The sequence below is a fragment of the Dipodomys merriami genome, unplaced genomic scaffold (genome assembly GCF_024711535.1).
Source record: "Dipodomys merriami isolate MVZ:Mamm:240054 unplaced genomic scaffold, mDipMer1.0.p SCAF_1, whole genome shotgun sequence".
NCBI lineage: Eukaryota > Metazoa > Chordata > Mammalia > Rodentia > Heteromyidae > Dipodomys > Dipodomys merriami.
The window spans coordinates 71,899,809-71,922,603 of record NW_027202270.1 but is presented as its reverse complement, the minus strand read 5'-3'; the positions used below and the strand labels follow the sequence as shown (position 1 = coordinate 71,922,603).

Here is a 22,795-nt window from a genome sequence, read left to right as displayed (position 1 = left end):
AATGGCATAATGCCAGGCTCCAGGGGCTCATGCCTGTAATCCTAGCTATTCAGAATGCTGAGATTTGAGGATGGTGCTTCAAAGCCAGCCTGGGCATGAAAGTCTGTTTGACTCTTATCTCCAATAAAAACCACCAGAAAACTGAAAGTGGTGCTGTGGCTCAAGTGGTAGAGCACTAGCCTTGAGCTGAAGAGCTGAGGGACAGCACCCAGACCCAGAGTTCAAGCCCCATGACCAAAAAAAAAAAAAGTATAAGAAGTACATTTAATTTTAGAACTAAATTAGCCTGTCAGTGTTTTTCTGTTATACTGTTCTACAGCATCAGAAAACAGACTAAGACAAATATCTCATTATAAATATAAGAAAATTGAGACAACAAGAAGTTAGGTAACAAACTCAGGTGATTCAACCAATTTACAACAGAATCAGGGTGAGGTTAACAAGGAGTCTGGCCTCAGTAAGCTTTTAAACATTTCAAATGTTGACTCTCTGGAAAAGGTATTTATTTTATATTATCTCTCACAGGTGCTAATTATAGTTTTAGCGTGAGAGAAAGACTGATCTAATAACCATTTCTCTATTTTGAGGACCTCTCTATTTTTATAAGAGAAATTCAATCTTTTGTCATAATATCATTTCTAGTAATAGGAAAATTCTACATATAGAACTTAAAGAATAAATGCAGTCATTAAAAACCATCATGGGCTGGGAAAATGGCTTAGTGGTAGAGTGCTTGCCTAACATGCATGAATCCCTGGATTTGATTTCTGAGAACCACATAAACAGAAGAAAAAAACAAACAAATAAACAGAATGGGTGCTGTGGTTCAAGTGGTAGGAGGGCTAGCCTTGAGCAAAACAAGCATAGCGACAGTGCCCACGCCCTGAGTATAAGCTCCAGGACAGGCCGAAAAATATAATAATAATGATTTAATTTATCAATGTTATCTAAAGTCAAAATTGAGGGCTGGGAAGCTGGCTCAGTGGTAGAGTGCTTGCTTTGCATACATGAGGCCCTGGGTTTGATTCCTCAGCACCACATAAGCAGAAAAAGCCAGAAGTGGCACTGTGGCTCAAGTGTAGAGCACTAGCCTTGAGCTGAAGAGCTGAGGGACAGCATCCAGGCCCAGAATTCAGCCCCCACAACTGATCCAAAAAAAAGATAAAGTAAAAAATGTTAATGACTACAATTTTAAAAAGTATGCTTTTAATGTCATATGACAGTCATCCAAAATTTGAAAATAATGAAATTGAGACCTATCTAACTACCATGAAGTAGGAAGTTTTTCTGGAATGTCTGTACTATGTGTGTTTGTGTGCCAGTACTGGGGCTTGAACTCTTGAATATCAAGAACCCCAAGTTCTTGATATTCTTGTTTGTTTCCTTTTTGTTGTTTTTGCTGTTTTGTTTCTCTGGCATTCTACCACTTGAGTTACAGCTCCCTTTCTGACATAATAAATACTGATGAATTGGAGATGAGTCTTATGGACTCTTCTGCCTTGGGCTGGCTTCAAACTCTGATTCTCAGATCTCAGCATTCTGGGCATCTAGGGTTATACTAGCTGAGCACCATTATATATATATATATATATATATATATATATATATAAATACATACATATATATGTATATATATCTTTTTAAAGGATGTTTTACAAAGCTGAAATAGATTTTAGGTATAGAGTTACTAATGGAAAAGGATTTATGAATAAAAAGGTATGGGGGTAAATACAGTAAAAACAATGTTCATGTGTGATCAAGTAAATGGGAAACATGAAATAAGTCTTGGAGGAAAAAAGAATGAAGGAGAATTATGGAAGGATTGTCTATGGAAAAGAAGCACTGGACACTTAGAAAAAGAAGCTAAATTGTGATTCTCATTCAACCTTGTGAAGTTCTAAGAAATAAATAATAAAATACATGTCTCATAAGAAAATTATTTTATCTTGTATCCAGAAAAGACAATGGTAACCTCTTATCTGGATACAATATAGGCAATATAAAATTTGTTCAGAACCACAGTGGAAGTCTGATTAGGGATACTTGGAGCAGAATGATCTAGTTTCATATATATATATATATATATATATATATACACACACACACACACATATATGTATATATATGTATAGATATATATACATATATGTATATATGTATGTATATGTGTACATGTATATATTCATCAGCTGCTTCTTTCAATTTGATTATGGGTGGAGTTCTGAATGAATGCCTGTTTCAATCACAGAATCTACGTTTACATGAGCTAGCATGAAAAATCAGGTATAATTTAGTATCACATCTTTTCATGACATTATAGTCAGTGTTGACACATCAAAATAGCTCAACTATAATATAACAATGTAGGCAAATCCAGAGAAATTTAAGTAGAAGAGAGTGTTTTCTTTTTCAAGCATAGAAGATAGACTTCACTCCTTCTGGAAATACTACAGAATGAATGCATTGGGTTTCAAAAGCCACATACCCACATGGTTTTCTTTATTTGCAACCACTATTATATGTCTGGGACAATGTATATATGGCCAGATAAGATGACGTAAGCAAAATGAACCCCAAGATAAGGACACAAGTGTTTTTTTCTTTCTTACTATTGTTCCTAATGTATTTATAATGTGCCATGTGATTTTTTTGTTTCTTTGTATGTTCCTCCCCCATGATATTTGATGTTGGTGCCCTGCATCTTGTATATACACTTCTCTAATTTGGGGAGGGGAGGGGAAAAAAACCCAAAATGTTTAAATAGGGATACAGTTTGACCCATTGTTAATAATGAGATGTACAAGACACTATGTTGAAAATGAACTTAACAATTTAGGTTGGGGGTGGGGGTGTATTTGTGGAGGTGGGAGGGAAAGGATGGTATGGGAAAAACAAAGGAAGAGGCAACAGTGCTTGACAGGAAATGTACTCATTACCTTGCTCTTGTAATTGTAACCCCTCTTTACAGTATTTTTACAATAATAAAAAAAATTTTCAAAAAGCCACATAAAAACTAAAGAAGACATAAATAAAAATTGAATAAAATAATATGAATGGAGAAAAGGAAAATTATTTTATCATATTTTTTATTTAAAAAATCTAGAGATTTAATCTCTATGCACTTCAGCTTTTTCTTTCTGTTTCTAGGGAGCAAGAAAGAAAGAATATAGATGGGATGCAGAACCAGCTTTCCAGGAAGATTGCTCTGTTGTTTTTTTTTTTGGTCCAGTCGTGGGCCTGAACTCTGGGCCTGGGCGCTGTCTCTCAGCTCTTCAGCTCAAGGCTAGCACTCTACCATTTGAGCCACAACGCCACTTCCGGCTTTTTTCTTTTTGCTTATATGGTGCTGAGGAATCGAACCCAGGGCCTCATGCATGCAAGGCAAGTGCTCTACCACTGAGCCACCTTCCCAGCCCAGGAAGACTGCTTTGATTTCAATCAATCCCATATCTCTCTCCACACTGCCTCAGTTACTTTGGCTTCTTGGTGGCAAATCTGATGCTGCTACTTGGCTCACTTAAGAGAAGTGTTTTTTTTTTTTTTTTTTTTCTGTTGTTGAGGTTGTTGTTCCTTTCTGCCCATATTGTTATTCTTTTTGTTTTTTTTGTTTTGCCTTTTTATTTTATTTAATCATAAAGTATTTGTGCAAAGGAATTGCCATTCAACAAAGTAGTATACAAATACAATAAATCTTGATCAATGTCAACCCTTTCATTTTTTTTTCCTGTACACTTATACCCTAAGGCCTAAAGTTCTCTTCTAAAGATAATCATTACATCGTTTTCCCTATGCTGTGTTTGATAATCATTCATAACACCTGTAAAAATTAATGCTTCACACTTTGTAAAAACATGCAGGCTTTGTAGTAGAATTTGAAATTTGGTATTGATATTCCTCCAGCACTGTTCTTTCTGCTAAGGATCGTTTTTGCTATTTTGGTGTCTTTTATTGTTCCATATGAATTTACATATGACCATATAAGATGATGCTAAGGGAAATGAGCCTCAAGATAGGGACACAAGTGGCTTTTTCTTCCTTGCTATTGTTTTTAATGTATTTATAATATACTATGTGATTTGTTGTTGTTGTTGTTTCTTTGGTATGTTCCTCCCCCATAGTATAGCCCCTGTTTTCACTGTGTTTGATTCTGGTGCCCTCCATCTTGTATATGTATTTTTCTAATTTGGGGAGGGGAAGGGAAAAATGCTTTAACAGTGATACAGATTGACCCATTGTAAAACTGAGATGTACAAGACACTATGCTGAAAACAAACTTTACAACTTCAGGCGCCCGGCGGGGAGAGGGGGCTAGGGAGGAGTTGGGGCGGTGGGGAGGTAAGTGATGGTAGGGAAAATCAAATGAGGGAGTAACAATGCTCAATAGGAAATGGACTCATTACCTTGCTCATGTAACTGTAACCCCTCTGTACAGTATCTTTACAATAAAAAATGTATATTAAAAAAAAGCATGCAGGACATGACTTACAGCCTTCCACTTACCTGACTGGCTGTGCAGTTGGACAGACAGGTCCTGTTATCTGCTGCAAGGTAGAAGTTGGTGGGACATGCACAGGTATGGGTTTTCCCTGGGGCTAAAAGGCATAAGTGACTGCAACCACCATTATTGATCATGCACAGGTGTCTGGAAACTAGAGATAAGAAAAGACACAACAACATAGTAGGACAATAATGACTATTAACATAATTTAGGATTGGAGATAGGTTTCTTTATTTGTATCTTTATATGTTATTGTAATCAGACACTTCTCAAGACTTTAAATATAACTTTTATTTCTTAAATATGCTACTCAATGAATGACATTAATTTTACAATTAAAACTTTTAAAGATTCTTTATACAAACTGAGCACATTAGTAGAAAACTGCTCATCAGAAGAATAAACAGAGAACAGAAATATGTTGGATGAAGATATACATATACTTAGAAATATGTGTAAAATAAAATAAGGAACGAGAGATTATAGCTAAAGATTAAGAACTTTTATTTCTAAAGCAGACATATATTTTCAATAAGGACTCTAACCTTTACTACGCAATGCACAAGACATATCCTTATAGAAATTTTATATACTTGCCAATTTTAGAAATCTAGGTCTACATTTAATCCTTTACTTCCAGAATTTTAGAAATTTCAGAAATTAATGAATGTATTCTTCATTTCTCTGACTACATATGCATATATTGCCATTCAGCTTTATATGATTTGAAGAAAATAATTCTGTTATTATTGAGCTTCTAATTATAACTCTTAACAACAGTCCTTGATATTAACAAATTCATTGTACAGAATAATGCTACGTAATGAAATCTGAACCTTCTTCTCTAAAACAAAATTACATGTAACCTTGATAGAATCAAAAGTAGAAGTTACTGCAAGATGGTGATGAATGTATGGAAATCATGGAAAAAATAATTACCATCCGGTTGTCTATAAGAATGATACACCTGGATATCTGTGATGGCATGCCATGAGTTAATCAGTGAGAGTCTGTCTGCTCCCGAGGTTTTATGGGCACGGCTGAGTGACTTGGTTTTCCCATCAGTCCAGTAGATGTAGTCTTCAAACAATGTTAGTGCAATCACCCCTGGAATATCTTGATTAGGGACTGTAATAGAAGATGGTAAGATTAATGCTCACTCTTGGAAGACTGCCAGTTAAAATATTCAATACACCATGGGCTGACACTTACAACTGCTACAGAGCTTCATGTGAATAATTGCTGTGACAACCTGTCAGGCCAGCAAAGTTCTTTATTACCAGTTAAGGCAATGCAAGATTGGGTGCAGGAGTTCACATTGCTTGGTTAAACCTCTGGGAAGAAAATGAATGTTATCCTGCTCAGCATCACAGGAAGTCTGCTTCACCAGAAACAAGGAACATCCAACATTTTGAAACTCACCATCAGGAGACATATGCATATGCATATAATATCCCCCAGTTGTTCTTAACCCAAACACTCAGCCAAAAAATCATTGACCAATTTTCTTTCACACTAAAAATGATTAAATGTCAATGGTAAACTATGTCTTTCATCTGAAAAGAGTTTTATGAAACTACTATGAACCATTTTCTTCATAGAGATAATATGTGCATTGTTACTTGTAAGATGAGTTATTGAGAAAGAAAGTGACTGATAAATTATTATGAGGATTTAATAGTTATGAAATTGTTTAGTTGTGAACTAAAATTGTTTTTGTAATTATGGCTTCATTATAGAAATGGATTTAAACATATTACAATGGGTTGAGCATCACCAGTATAGATTTTTTATTCAAGTGAATCTCATTGGGTGAATAAAATATAATAAGTTTAGAAGTTGGGAATTTAAAAATCTTAAATAGTTTTTTTGTGATTCTCAATTCTGAAGATTATCATCAACTGATCAAACTCAGCAAAACAGAAAAATAATTTGTATAAACATTCTAATGTCTTCCTGTATTAAAATTCAGATTTACTGTGTAAAATTTAAAGAAAAAAATCTTTAAAGATCAAAGGTATTAAAGTTTCAATACTACGTTCTTTTTCACTGATTAGATTTTAATGACTGAGAATCAATATTTGGCATATTCTTAATTATTTGCCACTAAATATAGTTATGAAAATTTAAAATACAGTAATTCCTTTTTAGGGAAATTTACAGCCTTAATCAAAAAGTGCTGAGCATATATAGACTGTCAACTTAAAGTAGATATTTTAAATATACTGTTTTGCTAGATTTATTAACCATGACCAAATGTGATCAGAGAATATACCAGGAATCAGGGAGAAAGGTTAAAAGTAATACAATGAAAACCCTGAAAGTCCATGATCCCTTAGGTCATAGATTACATCTATAATACAAAATCTATCCAGAAATCCATCTCAGACTAGAGACTGTGCACATAAAGTATGTAAAAGAATACAACTTAAATCAAATGCACACTTTTGATATTTTAAATCTTGATTTAAACATCCAGATGTGCATACAACTTACTCATACAATTTTTTAAATATGGAACAAATCACTAGAATGTTAAGTGGAACTGGGTACAAGAATAAAAAGGATATTTTATCACATGAATCAAACTCTTCCTATATTATCTCATTGGCTCTATAAACACACTTCAAAAACATAAGAAAACGTAGCTAAAATGAGCAGTCAGGTGAATTATTTGGAATAGGTGGTCATTATGAGTTTTTCATCTCAGCGTGTAGATTGGGAAATTTTCAAAATAAAATAAAAATTTGCCAAGAATTTTACAAGGCTCAAAAATATTTATCTTATGTTTCTTTAGATATTAAGGAAACAATCACATCAGTAAATATAGATCCCCAAAACTAAATGATTATTTTCTAAAAATCTAAGTCCATAAGAGATCTAATTAATGTCTGTTAATAAAGTTATTGTAGAAGCTTCCAATTATCACTTAAAAAGCACTACAGTCTTTTTAATTTTTCAGCAGTAATAATAGCCGTGACTGACTATTAAGCACAGGGATTCTTCAGAACTAGGCCAGAATCTATGATTTGTTGGGGAATGGATTTTGTACCCACTACAAATAACTCGCAGGCTAAAATAGCAACAGTTTCAAGGTCAAGAGAAGTAGCAGGATATGCACTTCATATGCCTCATTTCATTTCCTGTTTTCAAAAACTCTAGTGTGCACTATGAGCATTTACCTTACTAATGAGGAAACTAAGAGGGATAGAAATGAATAGTAAGTGGGTGCTGGGAAAGTGGCTCAGTGGTAGAGCGCTTGCCTTGCATGCCTGAGGCCCTGGGTTCGATTCCTCAGCACCACAGAAGAAAAAAGCCGGAAGTTGCGCTGTGGCTCAAGTGGTAAAGCGCTAGCCTTGAGCTGAAGAGCTGAGGGACAGCGCCCAGGCCCAGAGTTCAGGCCCCACGACCAGACCCCCCCCCAAAAAAAAAGAATATTAAATGAAGGTGGTGGTTCTCAGGAACTTGAGTCTGCTTGTCTGCCCACCTCATCAACCTAACATTGGCATTAGTGAAAAGCAATAGCTTACTTCTAAATACAGTTGATTTCATAGGCTCCAAATAAAAGTCATCTTACCTAATTACCTTACTGAATGAGCTTCATATTCAGTATGATGTCCAGATGTGCAATAACTTTTATATTAGACAAGAACTTAAATAGTTGCCATCCATCAGCAATTTCTATTTTCAACTAATCATAAATTTATGGGAATAAGAAAAGTTGTATCAGATGACACATGGGTGAATGTGCCAGAATATGTTGAAAGTCATATTTAATTAAGCTAATGTGTCCATTTGTCCAAAAGAGTTTTTTTTCCAACTTCTTTCTGGTATAGACAATAAAGAACAGGATGAGCAGTAGTCATTGTATAAGCCCACTCCAGGTTTGCTCATATGGTAAATGCGATTCTGATATAACAGATACAACACTTATCATGCCTGGGAAAACAGTAATCACACTGACTTGTTTTCACAAGAGTAAACATAGTCTAAGATGTCTAATCTGGCTCATCCATTCATCTTCTGAGAGAGTGAGAAGCTACAACAGTGTAAATCAAACAAAACTAAGATTCAGTTTGTAAATTAGCAGTGTGATTCTGGGAATTAATTTACACCATGCTGTGAAAAGATAGTATATATCTTAACTGCTGTTAAGTTTGATTAAATAAATATTATACTTATGTTTTCATTAGCATATCCACCTGAATTGAGATAAAATGAGAAAAGTTTTGGCGCTAAAACTTTATATGTTGCCATTCAAGCAATGTTTGATTCTAAATGAATAATTAATTATCTAATATTTTAATAGCTTTTATGTTATATCTCTATATATATACTCACATCTATATGCAATGTGTATGTATATGTGTATGCATGCATGAAACTATACATGTTTATCTGGTCCATAATCACATATACACACAAGAACAACAATGCTGATGTTTAAGCATGGAGCTGACCAAAATGTAAGTACGGAAAGAGATGGCACAAGACTTTCATTAAAGGTCCTGTTTGAAATTGTACTAATTCCATGATTTGATGGAATTTAGGAGACCAAATAGTTACGTTTTCTCATAATTATGGTAGTTATACTTTTTAAGAGAAAATAAAATGACCAACTATCCTTTATGAGACTGTATTTGCTTAATTAATAGAAAAATGTGAAAAATAAATTCAAGACATCTTTCATTGACAGCTATTCAACATACACACAAAAAAGACAGAAAACCTGAAAGTGCTGTGTGTGCTGCAGTTTAACAGGTACTTATTATATATTTAAAGCCGATTTCAAAGCTGCAAACTGCACTTAGATTTCTATCCTGTGCAGCAGCATTATTTATTGTACTGTTTGCAGAATTCCATGCAAGTACTAGACTTTCTATTTACTTAACTATATCTTTGAAAGAAAAGAGTTAGAATTTGGCAAAAACAAAAAGATTCACACAAATAGTGTCTTCTGGGCTGGGAATGTGGCCAAGTAGCAGATTGCTTGCATAGTGTGCACAAAGCCATGGGTTTGATTCCTCAACACCACATAAAAAGAAAAATGTTGGAAATGGTGCTATTGGTCAAGTGTTAAGAGTGCTAGTCTCGAGCAAAAAGAAGTCCAAGGACAGTGCTCAGGATGTGAGTTCAAGCCCCAGGACTGGCGAAAAATTGAAAAAGGATAAATAAAAAGAAATGGTGTCTTCTGAGATTTTCCCTTTGCATCAAATTGGATACTCTTCTTCCAAGGCATTAAGTCATAATATGACAAATTAAAAAGGTGGCAATGCAGAATATCCTTTTAGCTAAAGCATTTTCTCATTCAGCCTGAAAGACCATTACAATAGTCTTGATTATTCATCTTTAACTAGCTATGCAAGTATATTTTTATATAAAATCGTTATAATTTTGTATTTTTGACTAATTTAATTGAACATATAGGACCAAAACACTAATATGAAACTTCAAGAACATAACATGAGATCGTGACAAAATCAACAAAGTTTTGTGTAGTGGGTTAATCCTTACACATTTCACTAGTGATGCTCTGTTCTGTTTCTCATTTTCCTGATATTTACATTCTGGGCCCAGATGTGTTTTTAATATATTACTTTATGTCTTGTGAGCCCTGTAACTAACTATTGAGAAATGATTAAAGGATTTGGCAGTATTTTCTAAGTAAAATTATAATATATATTCTCCATAACTTATAATTTTAATGAGCAATCACAATAAAGAAATAAATTGAATTTAAAATTGTGTTATTATATAATTATGCATTATTTAGAAGGAAATTACAAAGAAAAACCTTTTAATGTCAATCTATTTTAAAATGAGCACACTGGGAAGACTAGGTTTGTAAAACTTAAAATTTAGTAAATGTATAAAACAAAAAAATAGCCTGTTATCACTTTCTAATATAATTTGACTGTTCTGTTTTACTTATTTTTGATGGCATTCCCTCTAGTAAAAATTCACAGTCCTTCATACCTGATGTCCTTCAAAATTATCCTAAATTTTCCTCCTTATGTGTAATTTTTAAATTTCTTTTGTGAAAGTCAGTGTTCCTGAAATAAACAGAAAAAAACATATTCAAGTAATAATTGCAGAATTTAATGGGGGAATTCTTTTAGAGGAATAGGCATAGCAAGGGACATATTGTTTTTCCTTCAATCACATATCAGAACCTGAAGAAATTTGTAACTGAGAGAAAAACAGCACCCAACAAGAGGAGTAGCTACTGGTAAATAAGTTATTTGGTATGGAGTGAAAGGGATGAGAAAACATTCCACTTTTTCCTCTTTCCCTCATCTAATATCCTCCAATGTATTCCATTGTGTAAAGCAAACTTAAGGCCAGAAAAGAAGAGTTTACTAATGTCCTTTGTAGGAGTCAGCTGTCTAGCACATAGACCAGAACAAAGATTCACAGGAAGTAAAACTCAAACACCTTCACTTACTAGTTCTCTCTCTCTTTTTTAATCTCAGACATTTTTCTTTCATTAAAAAGAATCAATACCAATTTCATCACCAAATTGTTTAACTGACTAAATCACCACAACTTCAGGACAGAATATCAAATTGCTAAGTAAACCTTTCCTCTGAGACCCTGACACTGATACTATGCCCTGCTATTCTTTCAGGAGGATAGCTACAAAAAAAGAGAATATGAATTAAAGGAGTTAAACATAAAAACCCAAAAGGAAGAAAAAAATTGAAAGCAATTAGCAGTGGAATAAACGAGGTGAAAGATCAAAAATGGATTATAAAAATATATATGGACTGAAACACAGAATCTGAAATTAGATAATGGCAGAAAGTGGTTTTATGTGTAAGAAAAAGTGGAAGATTTATGTCCTACTCAGTAGGTGGGTAGATAATCTTTTATGGTTTATAAAAAAAAATCACAGAGAAGAGTGGGTGGTTGGGAAAATGACCAGGGTTTACTAATCTTTAGAGAATAACCACTGAGTTAGCTACTTTACTTACACCAAAAAGGTGGATGATTTATGAAATTTTAGGGTCAGGAACATGTTATTTTTGACAATAATTATGTTCACTTCAGAGTTGTTTACAGGATCCATGTTAATATAATGTTTTTCTCAGTGTTGTCAATAAATTACAAAGTTTTCATTTATTGTTTTCTTCTGTAGGCATTTTGCCTGCCTGCTTGTAAAAACAATATTGTTTAATTATAATGAATAGTACAGCAAATACAATTTCAGGCAAATGGATTTCAGATCCATTTTCCAAATGAATAACTACATTACAAAGTAGTGGGAATACTAGGACTAGATAATATTTCCAAATATCATGATATAATACTAAAGGTATGCTTTTAAAATAAAAAATGTTATGTATTTTCTGATCGTGGCAGAGCCTTACAGGCAGATTACTCCATCTTGAGACTTCACAATAAGCAGAAGTATACACCTCATGAAAACGAATTTCCCCTTTCCAGATTACAGGCCTGGCAAATAAACATTAGATGAAGTCAATGGAGACTACCTCCTCACTATCCCCATGAGTAGTGACAATGCTCTGGGCATCAAAGGTCATTTCTGACTTTCAGTAGTGGCAATTTCCATATATTCCGTGTGACTAAAACTGAGACAGTGAGCAATGAAATCATAGTTTGATCAGGCTGTTTGACTATGAATACATTCCCCCCTTCACTTTATGAACTTGGAATTCATGTCAATTTCCATAAAATAGACACTTGATCTCATTTCCTTCCTAGTATAGCCAACTGTAATTAAATTCCTTCACAGTCTTTCACTATTACTTTTCCTATTCAGTTTCTGGGGAAGAGATCAGACCTGATTTATTTAGAAACTTATCTTAAGTCTCTGATGATCTAATTCTTAATATCTTCTAGAATAAGAGTGGAGCATACTAGAATCATCCCCAAATATCTTCAAGGTAGTCTTTTGAGAAGTAGGAACAAGCAATGGAATGACACAACAGGTGTCCTACTATATATATGAGAAAATTTATTTTAATATTTCAGAACATTTCTACATCCACAAAATTGTATCTGGTTCCATTTCATTAACTTTTACTGTATTGTAAACAGTAGCACATTATTATTGTCAACATAAAATATACCATGAAGCCTACTCTTTGTAATGTACTGTGAAAAATAAGGGTTATATTTTTTTCAGAAGTGTTAAAATTCAACATCTTACCACAACTGAACTCTTTAGAATATTATGAAATAAAATAGTATAGGGGAGTTAGTCCATTAGGTTTATTCTACTTCTTGTTAAACATAAATGTATATTTAAATTTTCTAAAGACAATGAAAAAGCTGTTGAAAGTTAGGTTATATAAATACAAAAAATTTACCTATTTTCTCAGTATTTTTCCCTACAGAAGAAAACATTTTAAATATATTTTATATTTCCCCAGTGACATACTGATATCTGGATTCCTTTTCCAACATTAATTACACTCTCACTATATGAGTAAGATATGCATTTTCAAATTTAAGCCCAGAATTACTCTCTCAGCCACCCTCTCGATTCCCAGAGCAATAAAGACACAATTGAGTTAGACTACAATGTTGAAACTTTAATATTGAGAATCTTCAGGTGGGGGTTTAGTCTGTTATCTTTAAAATGAAGAGATATAGTCAACATAATTATATGAAACTTTAAACAATTTGTCCTCAAAATAAAGGACAGTTCAGTGATGAACTATATTTGAAAATTATGCCCAACTATTACTCTTCAGAGAACTTAGCATTTGTAAGTATGAAATTGTCTGTAATGTTAGGCAATATATGTACACAGTCATCATATTTAACACAAAGTTAAATAATTTAGTGAATCTCTAAAATGTATTCTGGAAGAAATTACTAGAACAAATAAGCTTAGAAAATCAATTTCAAAAGTAACTAGTATATTATTATTGTTGTTGTTGTTGTTGTGTTAATATTACTAATACAATAGTTTAAGCCTTTTCTTTGCAGGGTGATATCTTGTCTAAGATATGTTGAATTCAAGGGCACAGTAGAAAATAAGGACTAAAACCAAATTTATATACTTTGATATACTTAACCAGAATAACATTTTGGTCCAAATACAATTGTCTGATATTTAATTTTCTTTCTGTCATATCGGAAATGGAACCTTTAAGTTAATGTAGATGGACAGAGATATTACTGAAATTGGTCTTGGAGATATCTGTGATTTAAGTTAAGCAGACTATCCGTTTAGAGAAAAGCTGTACTTTTTTTCAATGTTTGATATCAGTCAAAGTCATCAAATTTCAGAAATCCTGAATTTCTACATAAGATAGAAATGTTTTTCTATATGCAGCAGGTGCCATTTAGACATGCTAACACCAAACTAACAATGAGAGCAGAGTTGTTGAGTTGGAATGGAAATACCTCTTCAATTTGTAACTGTAAATATGAGTAGCCTATATTACAACACTAAAAGCTTGGGTTTTTGAGAAATCATAACATCTGAAAGAGTACACCATCATGAACAGGATCAATTCCATATATATATATATATATATATATATATATATATATATATATATATAGAGAGAGAGAGAGAGAGAGAGAGAGAGAGAGAGAGAGAGAGCCCAAGAGCTGCCTTATTCTAGCCTATAATGATACTGTATCAAGTTGACTATGAAGCAGACGGAGCCTTCATCACAAGTTCCTTGGTCTTGGACTTCTCAGCCTCAGAAATTGGAGGATTTTTTTATATAAATGTCCAAGTGTAAATTATTTTATTACAAAATATGAAATAATTTAAACCAGAAGAAGCCAGAAGTAAAGTTGTGTCTCCAGTCTTTAGCTGAAAAAGCTAAGCAAAATTGGAAGGACCTGAGTTCAAGTCCTAGTATCAGCAGAATACATACATACATAAATGTAAAGACTTTTCTAATTCCTCATTAATTCATCCAGCCACCAGGGTTCAATTTAAATTATTTAATAATTTCCCCAGTAAGGTTCCTGGAGGACTAGGGTTTGTGTTGGTAATTTGAGTGCTTCCTCAGATTATATGAGCAAACATTTGATTATTCTGTACTATCTCTCTCTGTTTAAGACTCAAAACCATTAATCTGAGATGAAGCCTCAAGGATTTTGTAACATATGCAAATTTTTTTTGATTCCATTACACTTCAGGTTTCAAAGTTTAGTTCTGGACTTTCTTTGATATCATTTTGTCCCAAAAGCCTTATCTCAGTAGGTAAGGCAATGGCTGAGAGGATTGACCTATGCTCTTCAGAAGAAAAAAAGAAAGAAGAAAGAAAGAAAGAAGAAAGAAAGAAAGAAAGAAAGAAAGAAAGAAACAAAGAACGAAACAAAGAAAGAAAGAAACAAAGAACGAAACAAAGAAAGAAAGAAACAAAGAAAGAAAGAAACAAAGAAAGAAAGAAAGGAAGAAAGAAAGGAAGGAAGAAAGAAAGGAAGGAAAGAAAGAACTAATTTACCATTGATCCCAATCCAACCCAACGCCATTTACCTGCTTCTACAAAATTTCTAAATTTTGCTTTCTCTACTTAAAAGATTTTGCTTCATGTAAAGATCTGCTGACCTTCACCTTATTATTTGTTCAAAATCAAAACATAACACTTTGGGGCTGGGAAGGGATGTGAAGGGTAAACACAGGAGGAGGCTGCAATGCTTGGTAAGAAATGTACGCATTATCCTGCCCATGTAATTGTAACTCCTCTGTACAGTATGTTCACAAATAAAATTAAATTAAATTAAAAAAAAACATAACACTTTGGGAGGAAAGTTGTAGTTTTAAATGGTTTGAAGTGGTAAAGAGTGAATCCAAAATACATAGAATTCCAAGATCACTCTTATTCAGATAGAATCTTTCTGATTTTGTGTAGAGATTTACATATTGATACACTAAATATTTCAGTCTAGAGGACAACAATTGCCAGGTTTCTCCTGAGTATTTCATGTTCTTCTAAACAAATTATTCCTTCTAAATAAATTATCAAAATGTCTGAAATCTTTCTAGGGAAAGAAGTGCTAAAACATGCTTAGACATATCCTTAAAATGTATCTTTCCTTGATCCTTCTTTAAAATTATATCTTATTTAAAATAGTTTTAAGATTCAAAAAGATGACAAATTTGGGTTTATTAGGGTACATTTATTCTTTTGAAAAACATGAATATATGTCAAACAATAGTTATACAATGGAATTCCCCTACTTCAACTAACTGAAAAACATTAAAAATCATTTATTCTGTGTTTACATTTAACCTTACATTTTTCTACTATAAACTTACTGTTCTCCCCTGTTTTATCTGTTAAGTAACTAGTGAAGCTTGCTAATAGATTATTGCTATTCCCATAGCTCTAATTATTTTTAGCACATTATCCTAAAATGTTTCAATAGTCCAAATTGGTTGCTCTTCTAGGGTTTTCATTTTCCATGCTATTGTCAATTCTAATAATAACAGTATCAATGGTTCCCTATGCCTAAAGAATAAATGGAGATTATATACTACAGTAAGCTTGTCAAAATCTGGCCCTAACTTGTTCTTGTTCATTGAATATTGTTTTATCTGTCTTACATGATTTATAGTCATACCAAATCCTCTAAACTCCACAGTTTCAAGACTCTATACCTTTGCACAGACTGTTTCCACTGTAGGAAGATTACTTGCCATATTTCTAGTATGGGCAGTTTTTCTAAATCACTAACATTACTCAAAGTTCTCAGTTCAGCAAAGGTTTCACTACTCTGACTGCCTTTTCAATATATCCAGTACATACTTCTGACACTCATCTTATCTTTGTCTTCTAATAAACGTTTTTTTTTTTTCTACATTGAACATTCTTTTGCAGACAGGGACTAGTCATCACAGCTTAGAATAATACTTAGCACAGAAACACAAGTTAGTGCGTTTTTATTAAATGAATGGTAAAAGTGGGCAGAGATAAAGCACACATGCACGCACGCGTGCGCACGCACGCACACACACACACACACACACACACCACAAAACACCACACACATATGGATTAAGGAGAGGTTGATATGACTGAGTATGTTTTTATATTTCTAAACCATTTTTATTCCTTATTCTCCCACTTGAACTTCAAGTTATGTTCAAACTGAAGTGTAATATATTTTAGTAATATTGCACTTGATTATCTTCTGGATAATATTTTATATCCCCTATGGTTTCTCTTGCCTAAATATGTTCCTTTATCCATAGTCACCATCAGTGACTGAATGATACTTTGTTCTCATTCATTTAATCGTATCTGTTTTTAAATTGTATTTTTTGTTATTGTAAAGGTGAATACAGAAGGGTTATAGTTACATAGTTGAAAAAGAGTACATATATTTTGCACAATGTTGCTCCTTCCTTTCCTTTCTCCCAGTCTTTCCCTCCAGTTCCCACCCACAAGTTGTATCATTCATTTTCAACATAATATGTAATGCGTATCACTGCTGCATTTGTTCCTCCTTTGTCCCATAATTTCTGTGCCCCCTTACCCTTTCAAATATGGATAAAGAGCAAACAAGACAAGATGAAAAGAAAATAAAAAGAGTAACAAGGAATTAAACTTCTTGTGTCCATTTCCTGGAGTTCCTTTTGGTAAATATTATTTTATATGATCAGATGCACACAACTATTACATTTAAGTTTCCAAAGCACTAGTCATCCCTATCTGAGTCATATTTAAAAATAACAGTGGATGAATTTAATATTTGTGAATAAGTCTAACAACATTTCATCTTTGAAATTTTGAAACTTTGAAACTGAGATACCAAGAATCAAAGGAAAAATAAGCATATATATAATAAGGAATTATAAGGAATTATATATAATATATAAGGAATTATATATATATATATATATATATATATATATATATATTTCCTTTTTTTCCCTGGCAAGTCCTGGGGCTTGAACTCAGGGCCTGGGCAGTGTCCCTGAGCTTCTTTTGCTCAAGGCTAGCACTATACCACTTAAAACCCAGCACCACTTCTGGGTTTTTCTGTTTATGTAGTGCTGAGGAATTGAACCCAGGCCTTCATGCATGTTAGGCAAGCACTCTACTGAGCCACAGTCCCAGCCCCAACAAATACATATTTTCTTTATTTACCTATCTAACAAAAGTTTACATAGACTTCATTGTACATAAATCTTAAATTTGCACAGCAGCCTGGTGATTTTGACAAATGCTAAAAATGGAAAGACATGGTTTCATAGGGAAAATATGAAACTCCAAAATAAAAATTTGAGCTGTATTACCCCAAAATGATGAAAGCTGTATTTTTATTGATTCTTTGTATGGGACCTTTTTGTCTTTTTTTTTGGGGGGGGGTCCAGTCATGGGGCCTGAACTCTGGGCCTGGGTGCTGTCCCTCAGCTCTTCAGCTTAAGGCTAGCACTCTACCACTTGAGCCACAGTGCCACTTACAGCTTTTTTTTTTCCTGCTTACGTGGTGCTGAGGAATCGAACCTAGGGCCTCATGCATGCAAGGCAAGTACTCTACCACTGAGCCACCTTCCCAGCCCTGTCTTTTCAATAATTACAATCCTAAAGTTATATTTCAGTGAAGCCTCAATCAAATGCCCTTCTGATGCTTGCTAATCTCCAAAATTGGAATGTACTTATACCTTAATGCTTTTATCCTTTAAAACACCATCTTTAATGGCTTCTTGAATATATCATATATTAGAAGGATATAATTTGTACTGAGTATCTATCAGTGGCTCATGCCTGCAATCCTGGCTACTCAACAAGTTGAGATCTGAGGATCATGGTTCTAAGCAGTCTTATCACAAAAGTCTTGAGACTCTTATCTTCATTAAACCATCAAAACATCAGAAGTGAATCTGGCACTCAAATGGTAGAGTGTTAGCCATGAGCAAAATTGCCCATGGACAGTGTCCAGGGCCTGAGGTTGAGTCCCAGGACTGGCATCCAAAATGCATTTGTGTTTAAACATCAACTGAGAAACGTAATCGAATGTATGAAATGGTGGACCATTGTTATCTTATAGCTATTTGTTAATATTTCTACCCTTTCTATCACTACTGTTCTTTGAGACTTGGGAACAGAATCCAGGGCCTTGTCCTTGGAAGGAAATACCCCACCACTGATCTATTTCAGTGACTTTTCAGAGCCTTTATATCATTTATTTTTCTTTTGAAGCTGCATAAACTCATACTTCTTAGTATTCCACACTGAAAACTATTTTCAGTCTCATCTGGCATTTTAATCTTATTCTCTCTTTTTCTATTTCTCCTTTTCCCTTCCATCAAGAGACTTCACTAAGTCTACTGCCATAGAGGAAAGCAATCTGATTTGATTGGACATATGAACAGTGTGCTTTATTTGAAACCTCTTTGTAAAATTAAAACATCCAATAGTAAATATGATGTTAAGGTATTAAAAAACAATGAAAATTATTGCTCTTTAAGTTCACACTGAAAAATAATTTAATCATTGACATATTACCTGCATTTGAAATATTTTGAGGAATCCTGTCAACCATTTCTGTTCAATCTATTCATGTAATCAGTCCTTCTCTTCTTTATTATCTCCTTAGGTTATTTCATTCCTTTGTTCCAACTATTCTTTTCTTATAATAAACCTCTTTATCAATAATTCTTCCCTGGTATCTAATTCTTTGTATGACACTTAAGGTGGTCTTAATGTGCTGAGTGTTAATAAAGGTGAAAAATAAAGTATTTGTAAGGTTCTATATTCATTCACATTTACTTTAGTTCCTGGATGTTATTTTAATTTAAAGATGTTTCCATATTAATTACTGTGTTAGAGCTACTGCCATTTACTAAATAATTGTGAATTTAATCATGCACATAGTTCAATCTATAACTTTAAAAAATGCTATATCACTGGTAATAAAAGATTACATTTTCACTCAGCTTACTTAAAATGAATTCCAAACCCTGCCAAATTGCCTAAAGTGTGTCAGGTTATAATGAAATATACTAGTATATACAATACAATCAGGTTTTATGCAAATATATTAACATATGAAACTATTGCCCCTTTAATACAGACATAATTTAAAAAATTATAGAAAGCATTGACATTATCAAAATGATTTGTGCAAACATTATATGATTTTGAAAATTTTGCCTAATTCTAATTTCTGAATTTCACAAAGTAGTGTAAAAATATTATAATAATAAGAGATAAATTTTCTGGCAGCATATTATACATGTGTATGTGTGTTATAGATAAATATTGATTCATGATACTGCTAGACCAACCTTTGTGCCTATGAGATCCATCCATGTTGCTAAATTCAATGTGATTTTCATCAGCCCAATAGAGTCTATGGTTGACATAATCTATTGTTAGTGCCATAGGTCTAGAAATCTTGGTTTCTATGACAACACTCTGATTGGTTCCATCCATCCCAACACGGCCAATGTGAGGATTCTCACAACAGTCAATCCAATACAAATACCTAGGAAAGAAAATCAAAAGCCATTTTAAAGACAACCCAGGAATAAAATATTATACAGTGTTTATCTTCTTTGGCCTAATTGTTTCCATGTAATTACCAGCAGAAGTGGACTGTGGCTGAAAGAGGGAAGAGTGCTAACTTTGAGCAAAATGTTACTCACTGACAGGGCTAAGACCCTCAGTTCATGCCCCAGGACCAACACTTACACACACACACACACACACACACACACACACACACACACACACACACACACACACACGATGAAAACTTAAAAATTAAATAAAAACAGCAAAAAGAGTTGCTATGGTAAATAATAAGGAAATAATAGCTTCGATAAGAACTAATCTCCAAATGAAAATTACTAGAAATTACTTGATGTAAATGTAAAGGTAAGTAAATTGTGCATTTTAAATGATCTAAGTTCTACATGAGATAAAGCCTAAATTTTTCTCTATTTTCTAAAGGTTTTTTAGACAAAGATCTTGAGTTGATAAAAAAAGAAAAAAGACACATTTCATAGTGCTCAACATTTGTTACATCTCTGTACAAAACTATGGTAAGAGTTCTAGGTCAGAAAAGCTTTTCCTACCATCCAAACCTCCATTGTTTATTGAGTCCAAATAAGCAAATATCTCTTTACTATTGAAATATGTAAAATTAAATTCTAGTTTGAATGTTTAGTCATAATATCACATTTTTCACTCTTGGGCTTTATTCATATAATTTATCTTGACCAAGATCTTTTATTTTTACAAAGGTATTTTCATGAAAACATAATTCACATTGCCCCTTGTGCTCTCTACAAATTATTTCTTGATTAATGTTAGGTCACATTTTTGAATAGGCTAGAAGATCAACTATATTTGAGAAATGTTTTTTAAAACAATGTAAACCTAATCTTTTTTATACAAAATCTCCCAGAATCTGAAATACGTTTTAATTGTTATTTAACTAAAAAGAGTGGTGCTATTTCATTTTCAGATATTTTGGAGCAGTAACAGCAATTTCTGTAGAGCTATTCATAAAAATATACATATATACATATATATATATCACATTTTCTTGATCCATTCATCTACTGAGGGGCATCTGGGTTGGTTCTATATCTTAGCTATGGCAAATAAGGTTGCAATAAACATAGTTGTGCTGGAAGCTTTAGTATGCTCTTGTTCATGATCATTTGGATAAATGCCCAAAAGTGGGATTGCTGGGTCATAAGGGAGCTCTATGTGGAGTCTTTTGAGGAACCTCCGTACTATTTTCCAAAGTGGTTGAACAAGTTTACACTCTCACCAACAATGCAGTAGAGTTCCCTTTTGGCCACATCCCTTCCAGCATCTGTAGTTATTAGAGTTCTTGATTATAGCCATTCTAACTGGTGTGGTCATTTCTTAGTTTCCAGTATTTTCATTTATTTATTCTAAGTGAGATTTCCACCATGATATATATTATTTGTAAATACTTTTTATAGTAAAAATACTGTACAGAGGGGTTACAGTTACATCAGCAAGGTAATGAGTACATTTGCTGTCAAGCATTGTTACCTCCTCCTTTGTTTAACCCATATGATCCCTTCCCTCCCACCTACACAACTACACTCCTCCCTCCCCCCTTCCCTCCTCCCCTCCTAAGTTGTAAAGTTCGTTTTTCAACATAGTGTCTTGTGCATCTCATTGTTACAATGGGTCAACCTGTATCCCTATTTAAGCATTTTGTTATTTCTCTTCCCCTCCCCAAATATATAAGATGAAGGACACTGACATCAAATACAGTGAAAACGGGTTATACCATGGATGAGGAACATACAAAGAAACAAAAACATCACATGGCACATTATAAATATGTTAGAAACTATAGTAAGAAAGGAAAAAAGACAATACTTGTGTCCCTATCTTGAGGTTCATTTAACTTAACATCAACTTATCTGTCTGGTCATATGGACATAGCTTTTGACCTTTTCTGCTTGTCCCAGGCATATACTAGTTATTGCAAATAAGTGAAACCATGGGACCTATGTTTCTTTGGGCCTGGCTTATTTCACTTAGTATATTTTTTTCCACAGAAGAGCGTGGCTGAAATCAGAAAAGCAACTCCATGCTCCTGGATTGAAAGGATAAAAAAGCAAAAATGGCAATACTTCCCAAGGCTATCTACAAATTCAATATGATGCCTATCAATATTCCAACCCCATTCTTCAATGAAATAGAAAAAGCAATCCAAAAATTCAGATGGAACAATAAAAGACCTCAAATAGCAAAAACAATCCTTAACAGAAAGAAAGAATAGCGCTGGAAGAATATCAATACCAAATTTCAAACTCTACTACAAAGCCATAGTAATCAGAACAGCTTGGTACTGGCCAAAGAATAGACTTAAGTGCCGATGGAATAAAATTGAAAACCCAGAAATGAACCCACAGACCTATAGCCACCTAATCTTTGATAAGAGAGCTGAAAAATAGAATGGTAGAAAGATGGTAAATGGTGCTGGCAAAATTGGTTAATCACCTGTAGAAAACTAAAGCTAGCACCTTATATATCATCCTGCACCAGAATCAACTCCAAATGAACCACCATGATATATATACTTATGCATCATAATCAGATAGTTTTACACATTAGGCCAATTATGGAACATGTTTGATAAATTCCAAATCCATGCTTAACCTTAATTTAAAACAAGGATATTTTCAGGCTAATTACATATCAAAATTTCTAGATAGTAGGGACATAAAGGTAAAGTGATAATGCTTTTGCCTTCAAAGAATTCCCAGTGAATTCAGTAGCAGTGGATCAAAAAAAAAAGTTTTTGTGGTACAAGATTTGGTTCTGCAATAGTATTGAAGCCCTATAGGTAAACATG

At 33.4% G+C, this 22,795-nt stretch overlaps 1 protein-coding gene across 5 annotated transcripts in view; it reads right to left on the bottom strand.

Annotated features, from left to right (window-relative positions):
• The window catches only part of Lrp1b (LDL receptor related protein 1B), a 1,866,674-nt gene that overhangs the window by 228,587 nt on the left and 1,615,292 nt on the right, over nucleotides 1–22,795 (bottom strand). For all 5 annotated transcript variants that reach the window (XM_070023764.1, XM_070023773.1, XM_070023793.1 and 2 more), the window contains exons 60-62: nucleotides 19,731–19,930; nucleotides 5,438–5,626; nucleotides 4,501–4,649 (exon numbers count right to left, since the gene is read on the bottom strand). In XM_070023764.1, coding sequence (XP_069879865.1) covers nucleotides 4,501–4,649; nucleotides 5,438–5,626; nucleotides 19,731–19,930 — 538 coding nt within the window. The remainder of the gene's footprint in view (nucleotides 1–4,500; nucleotides 4,650–5,437; nucleotides 5,627–19,730; nucleotides 19,931–22,795) is intronic.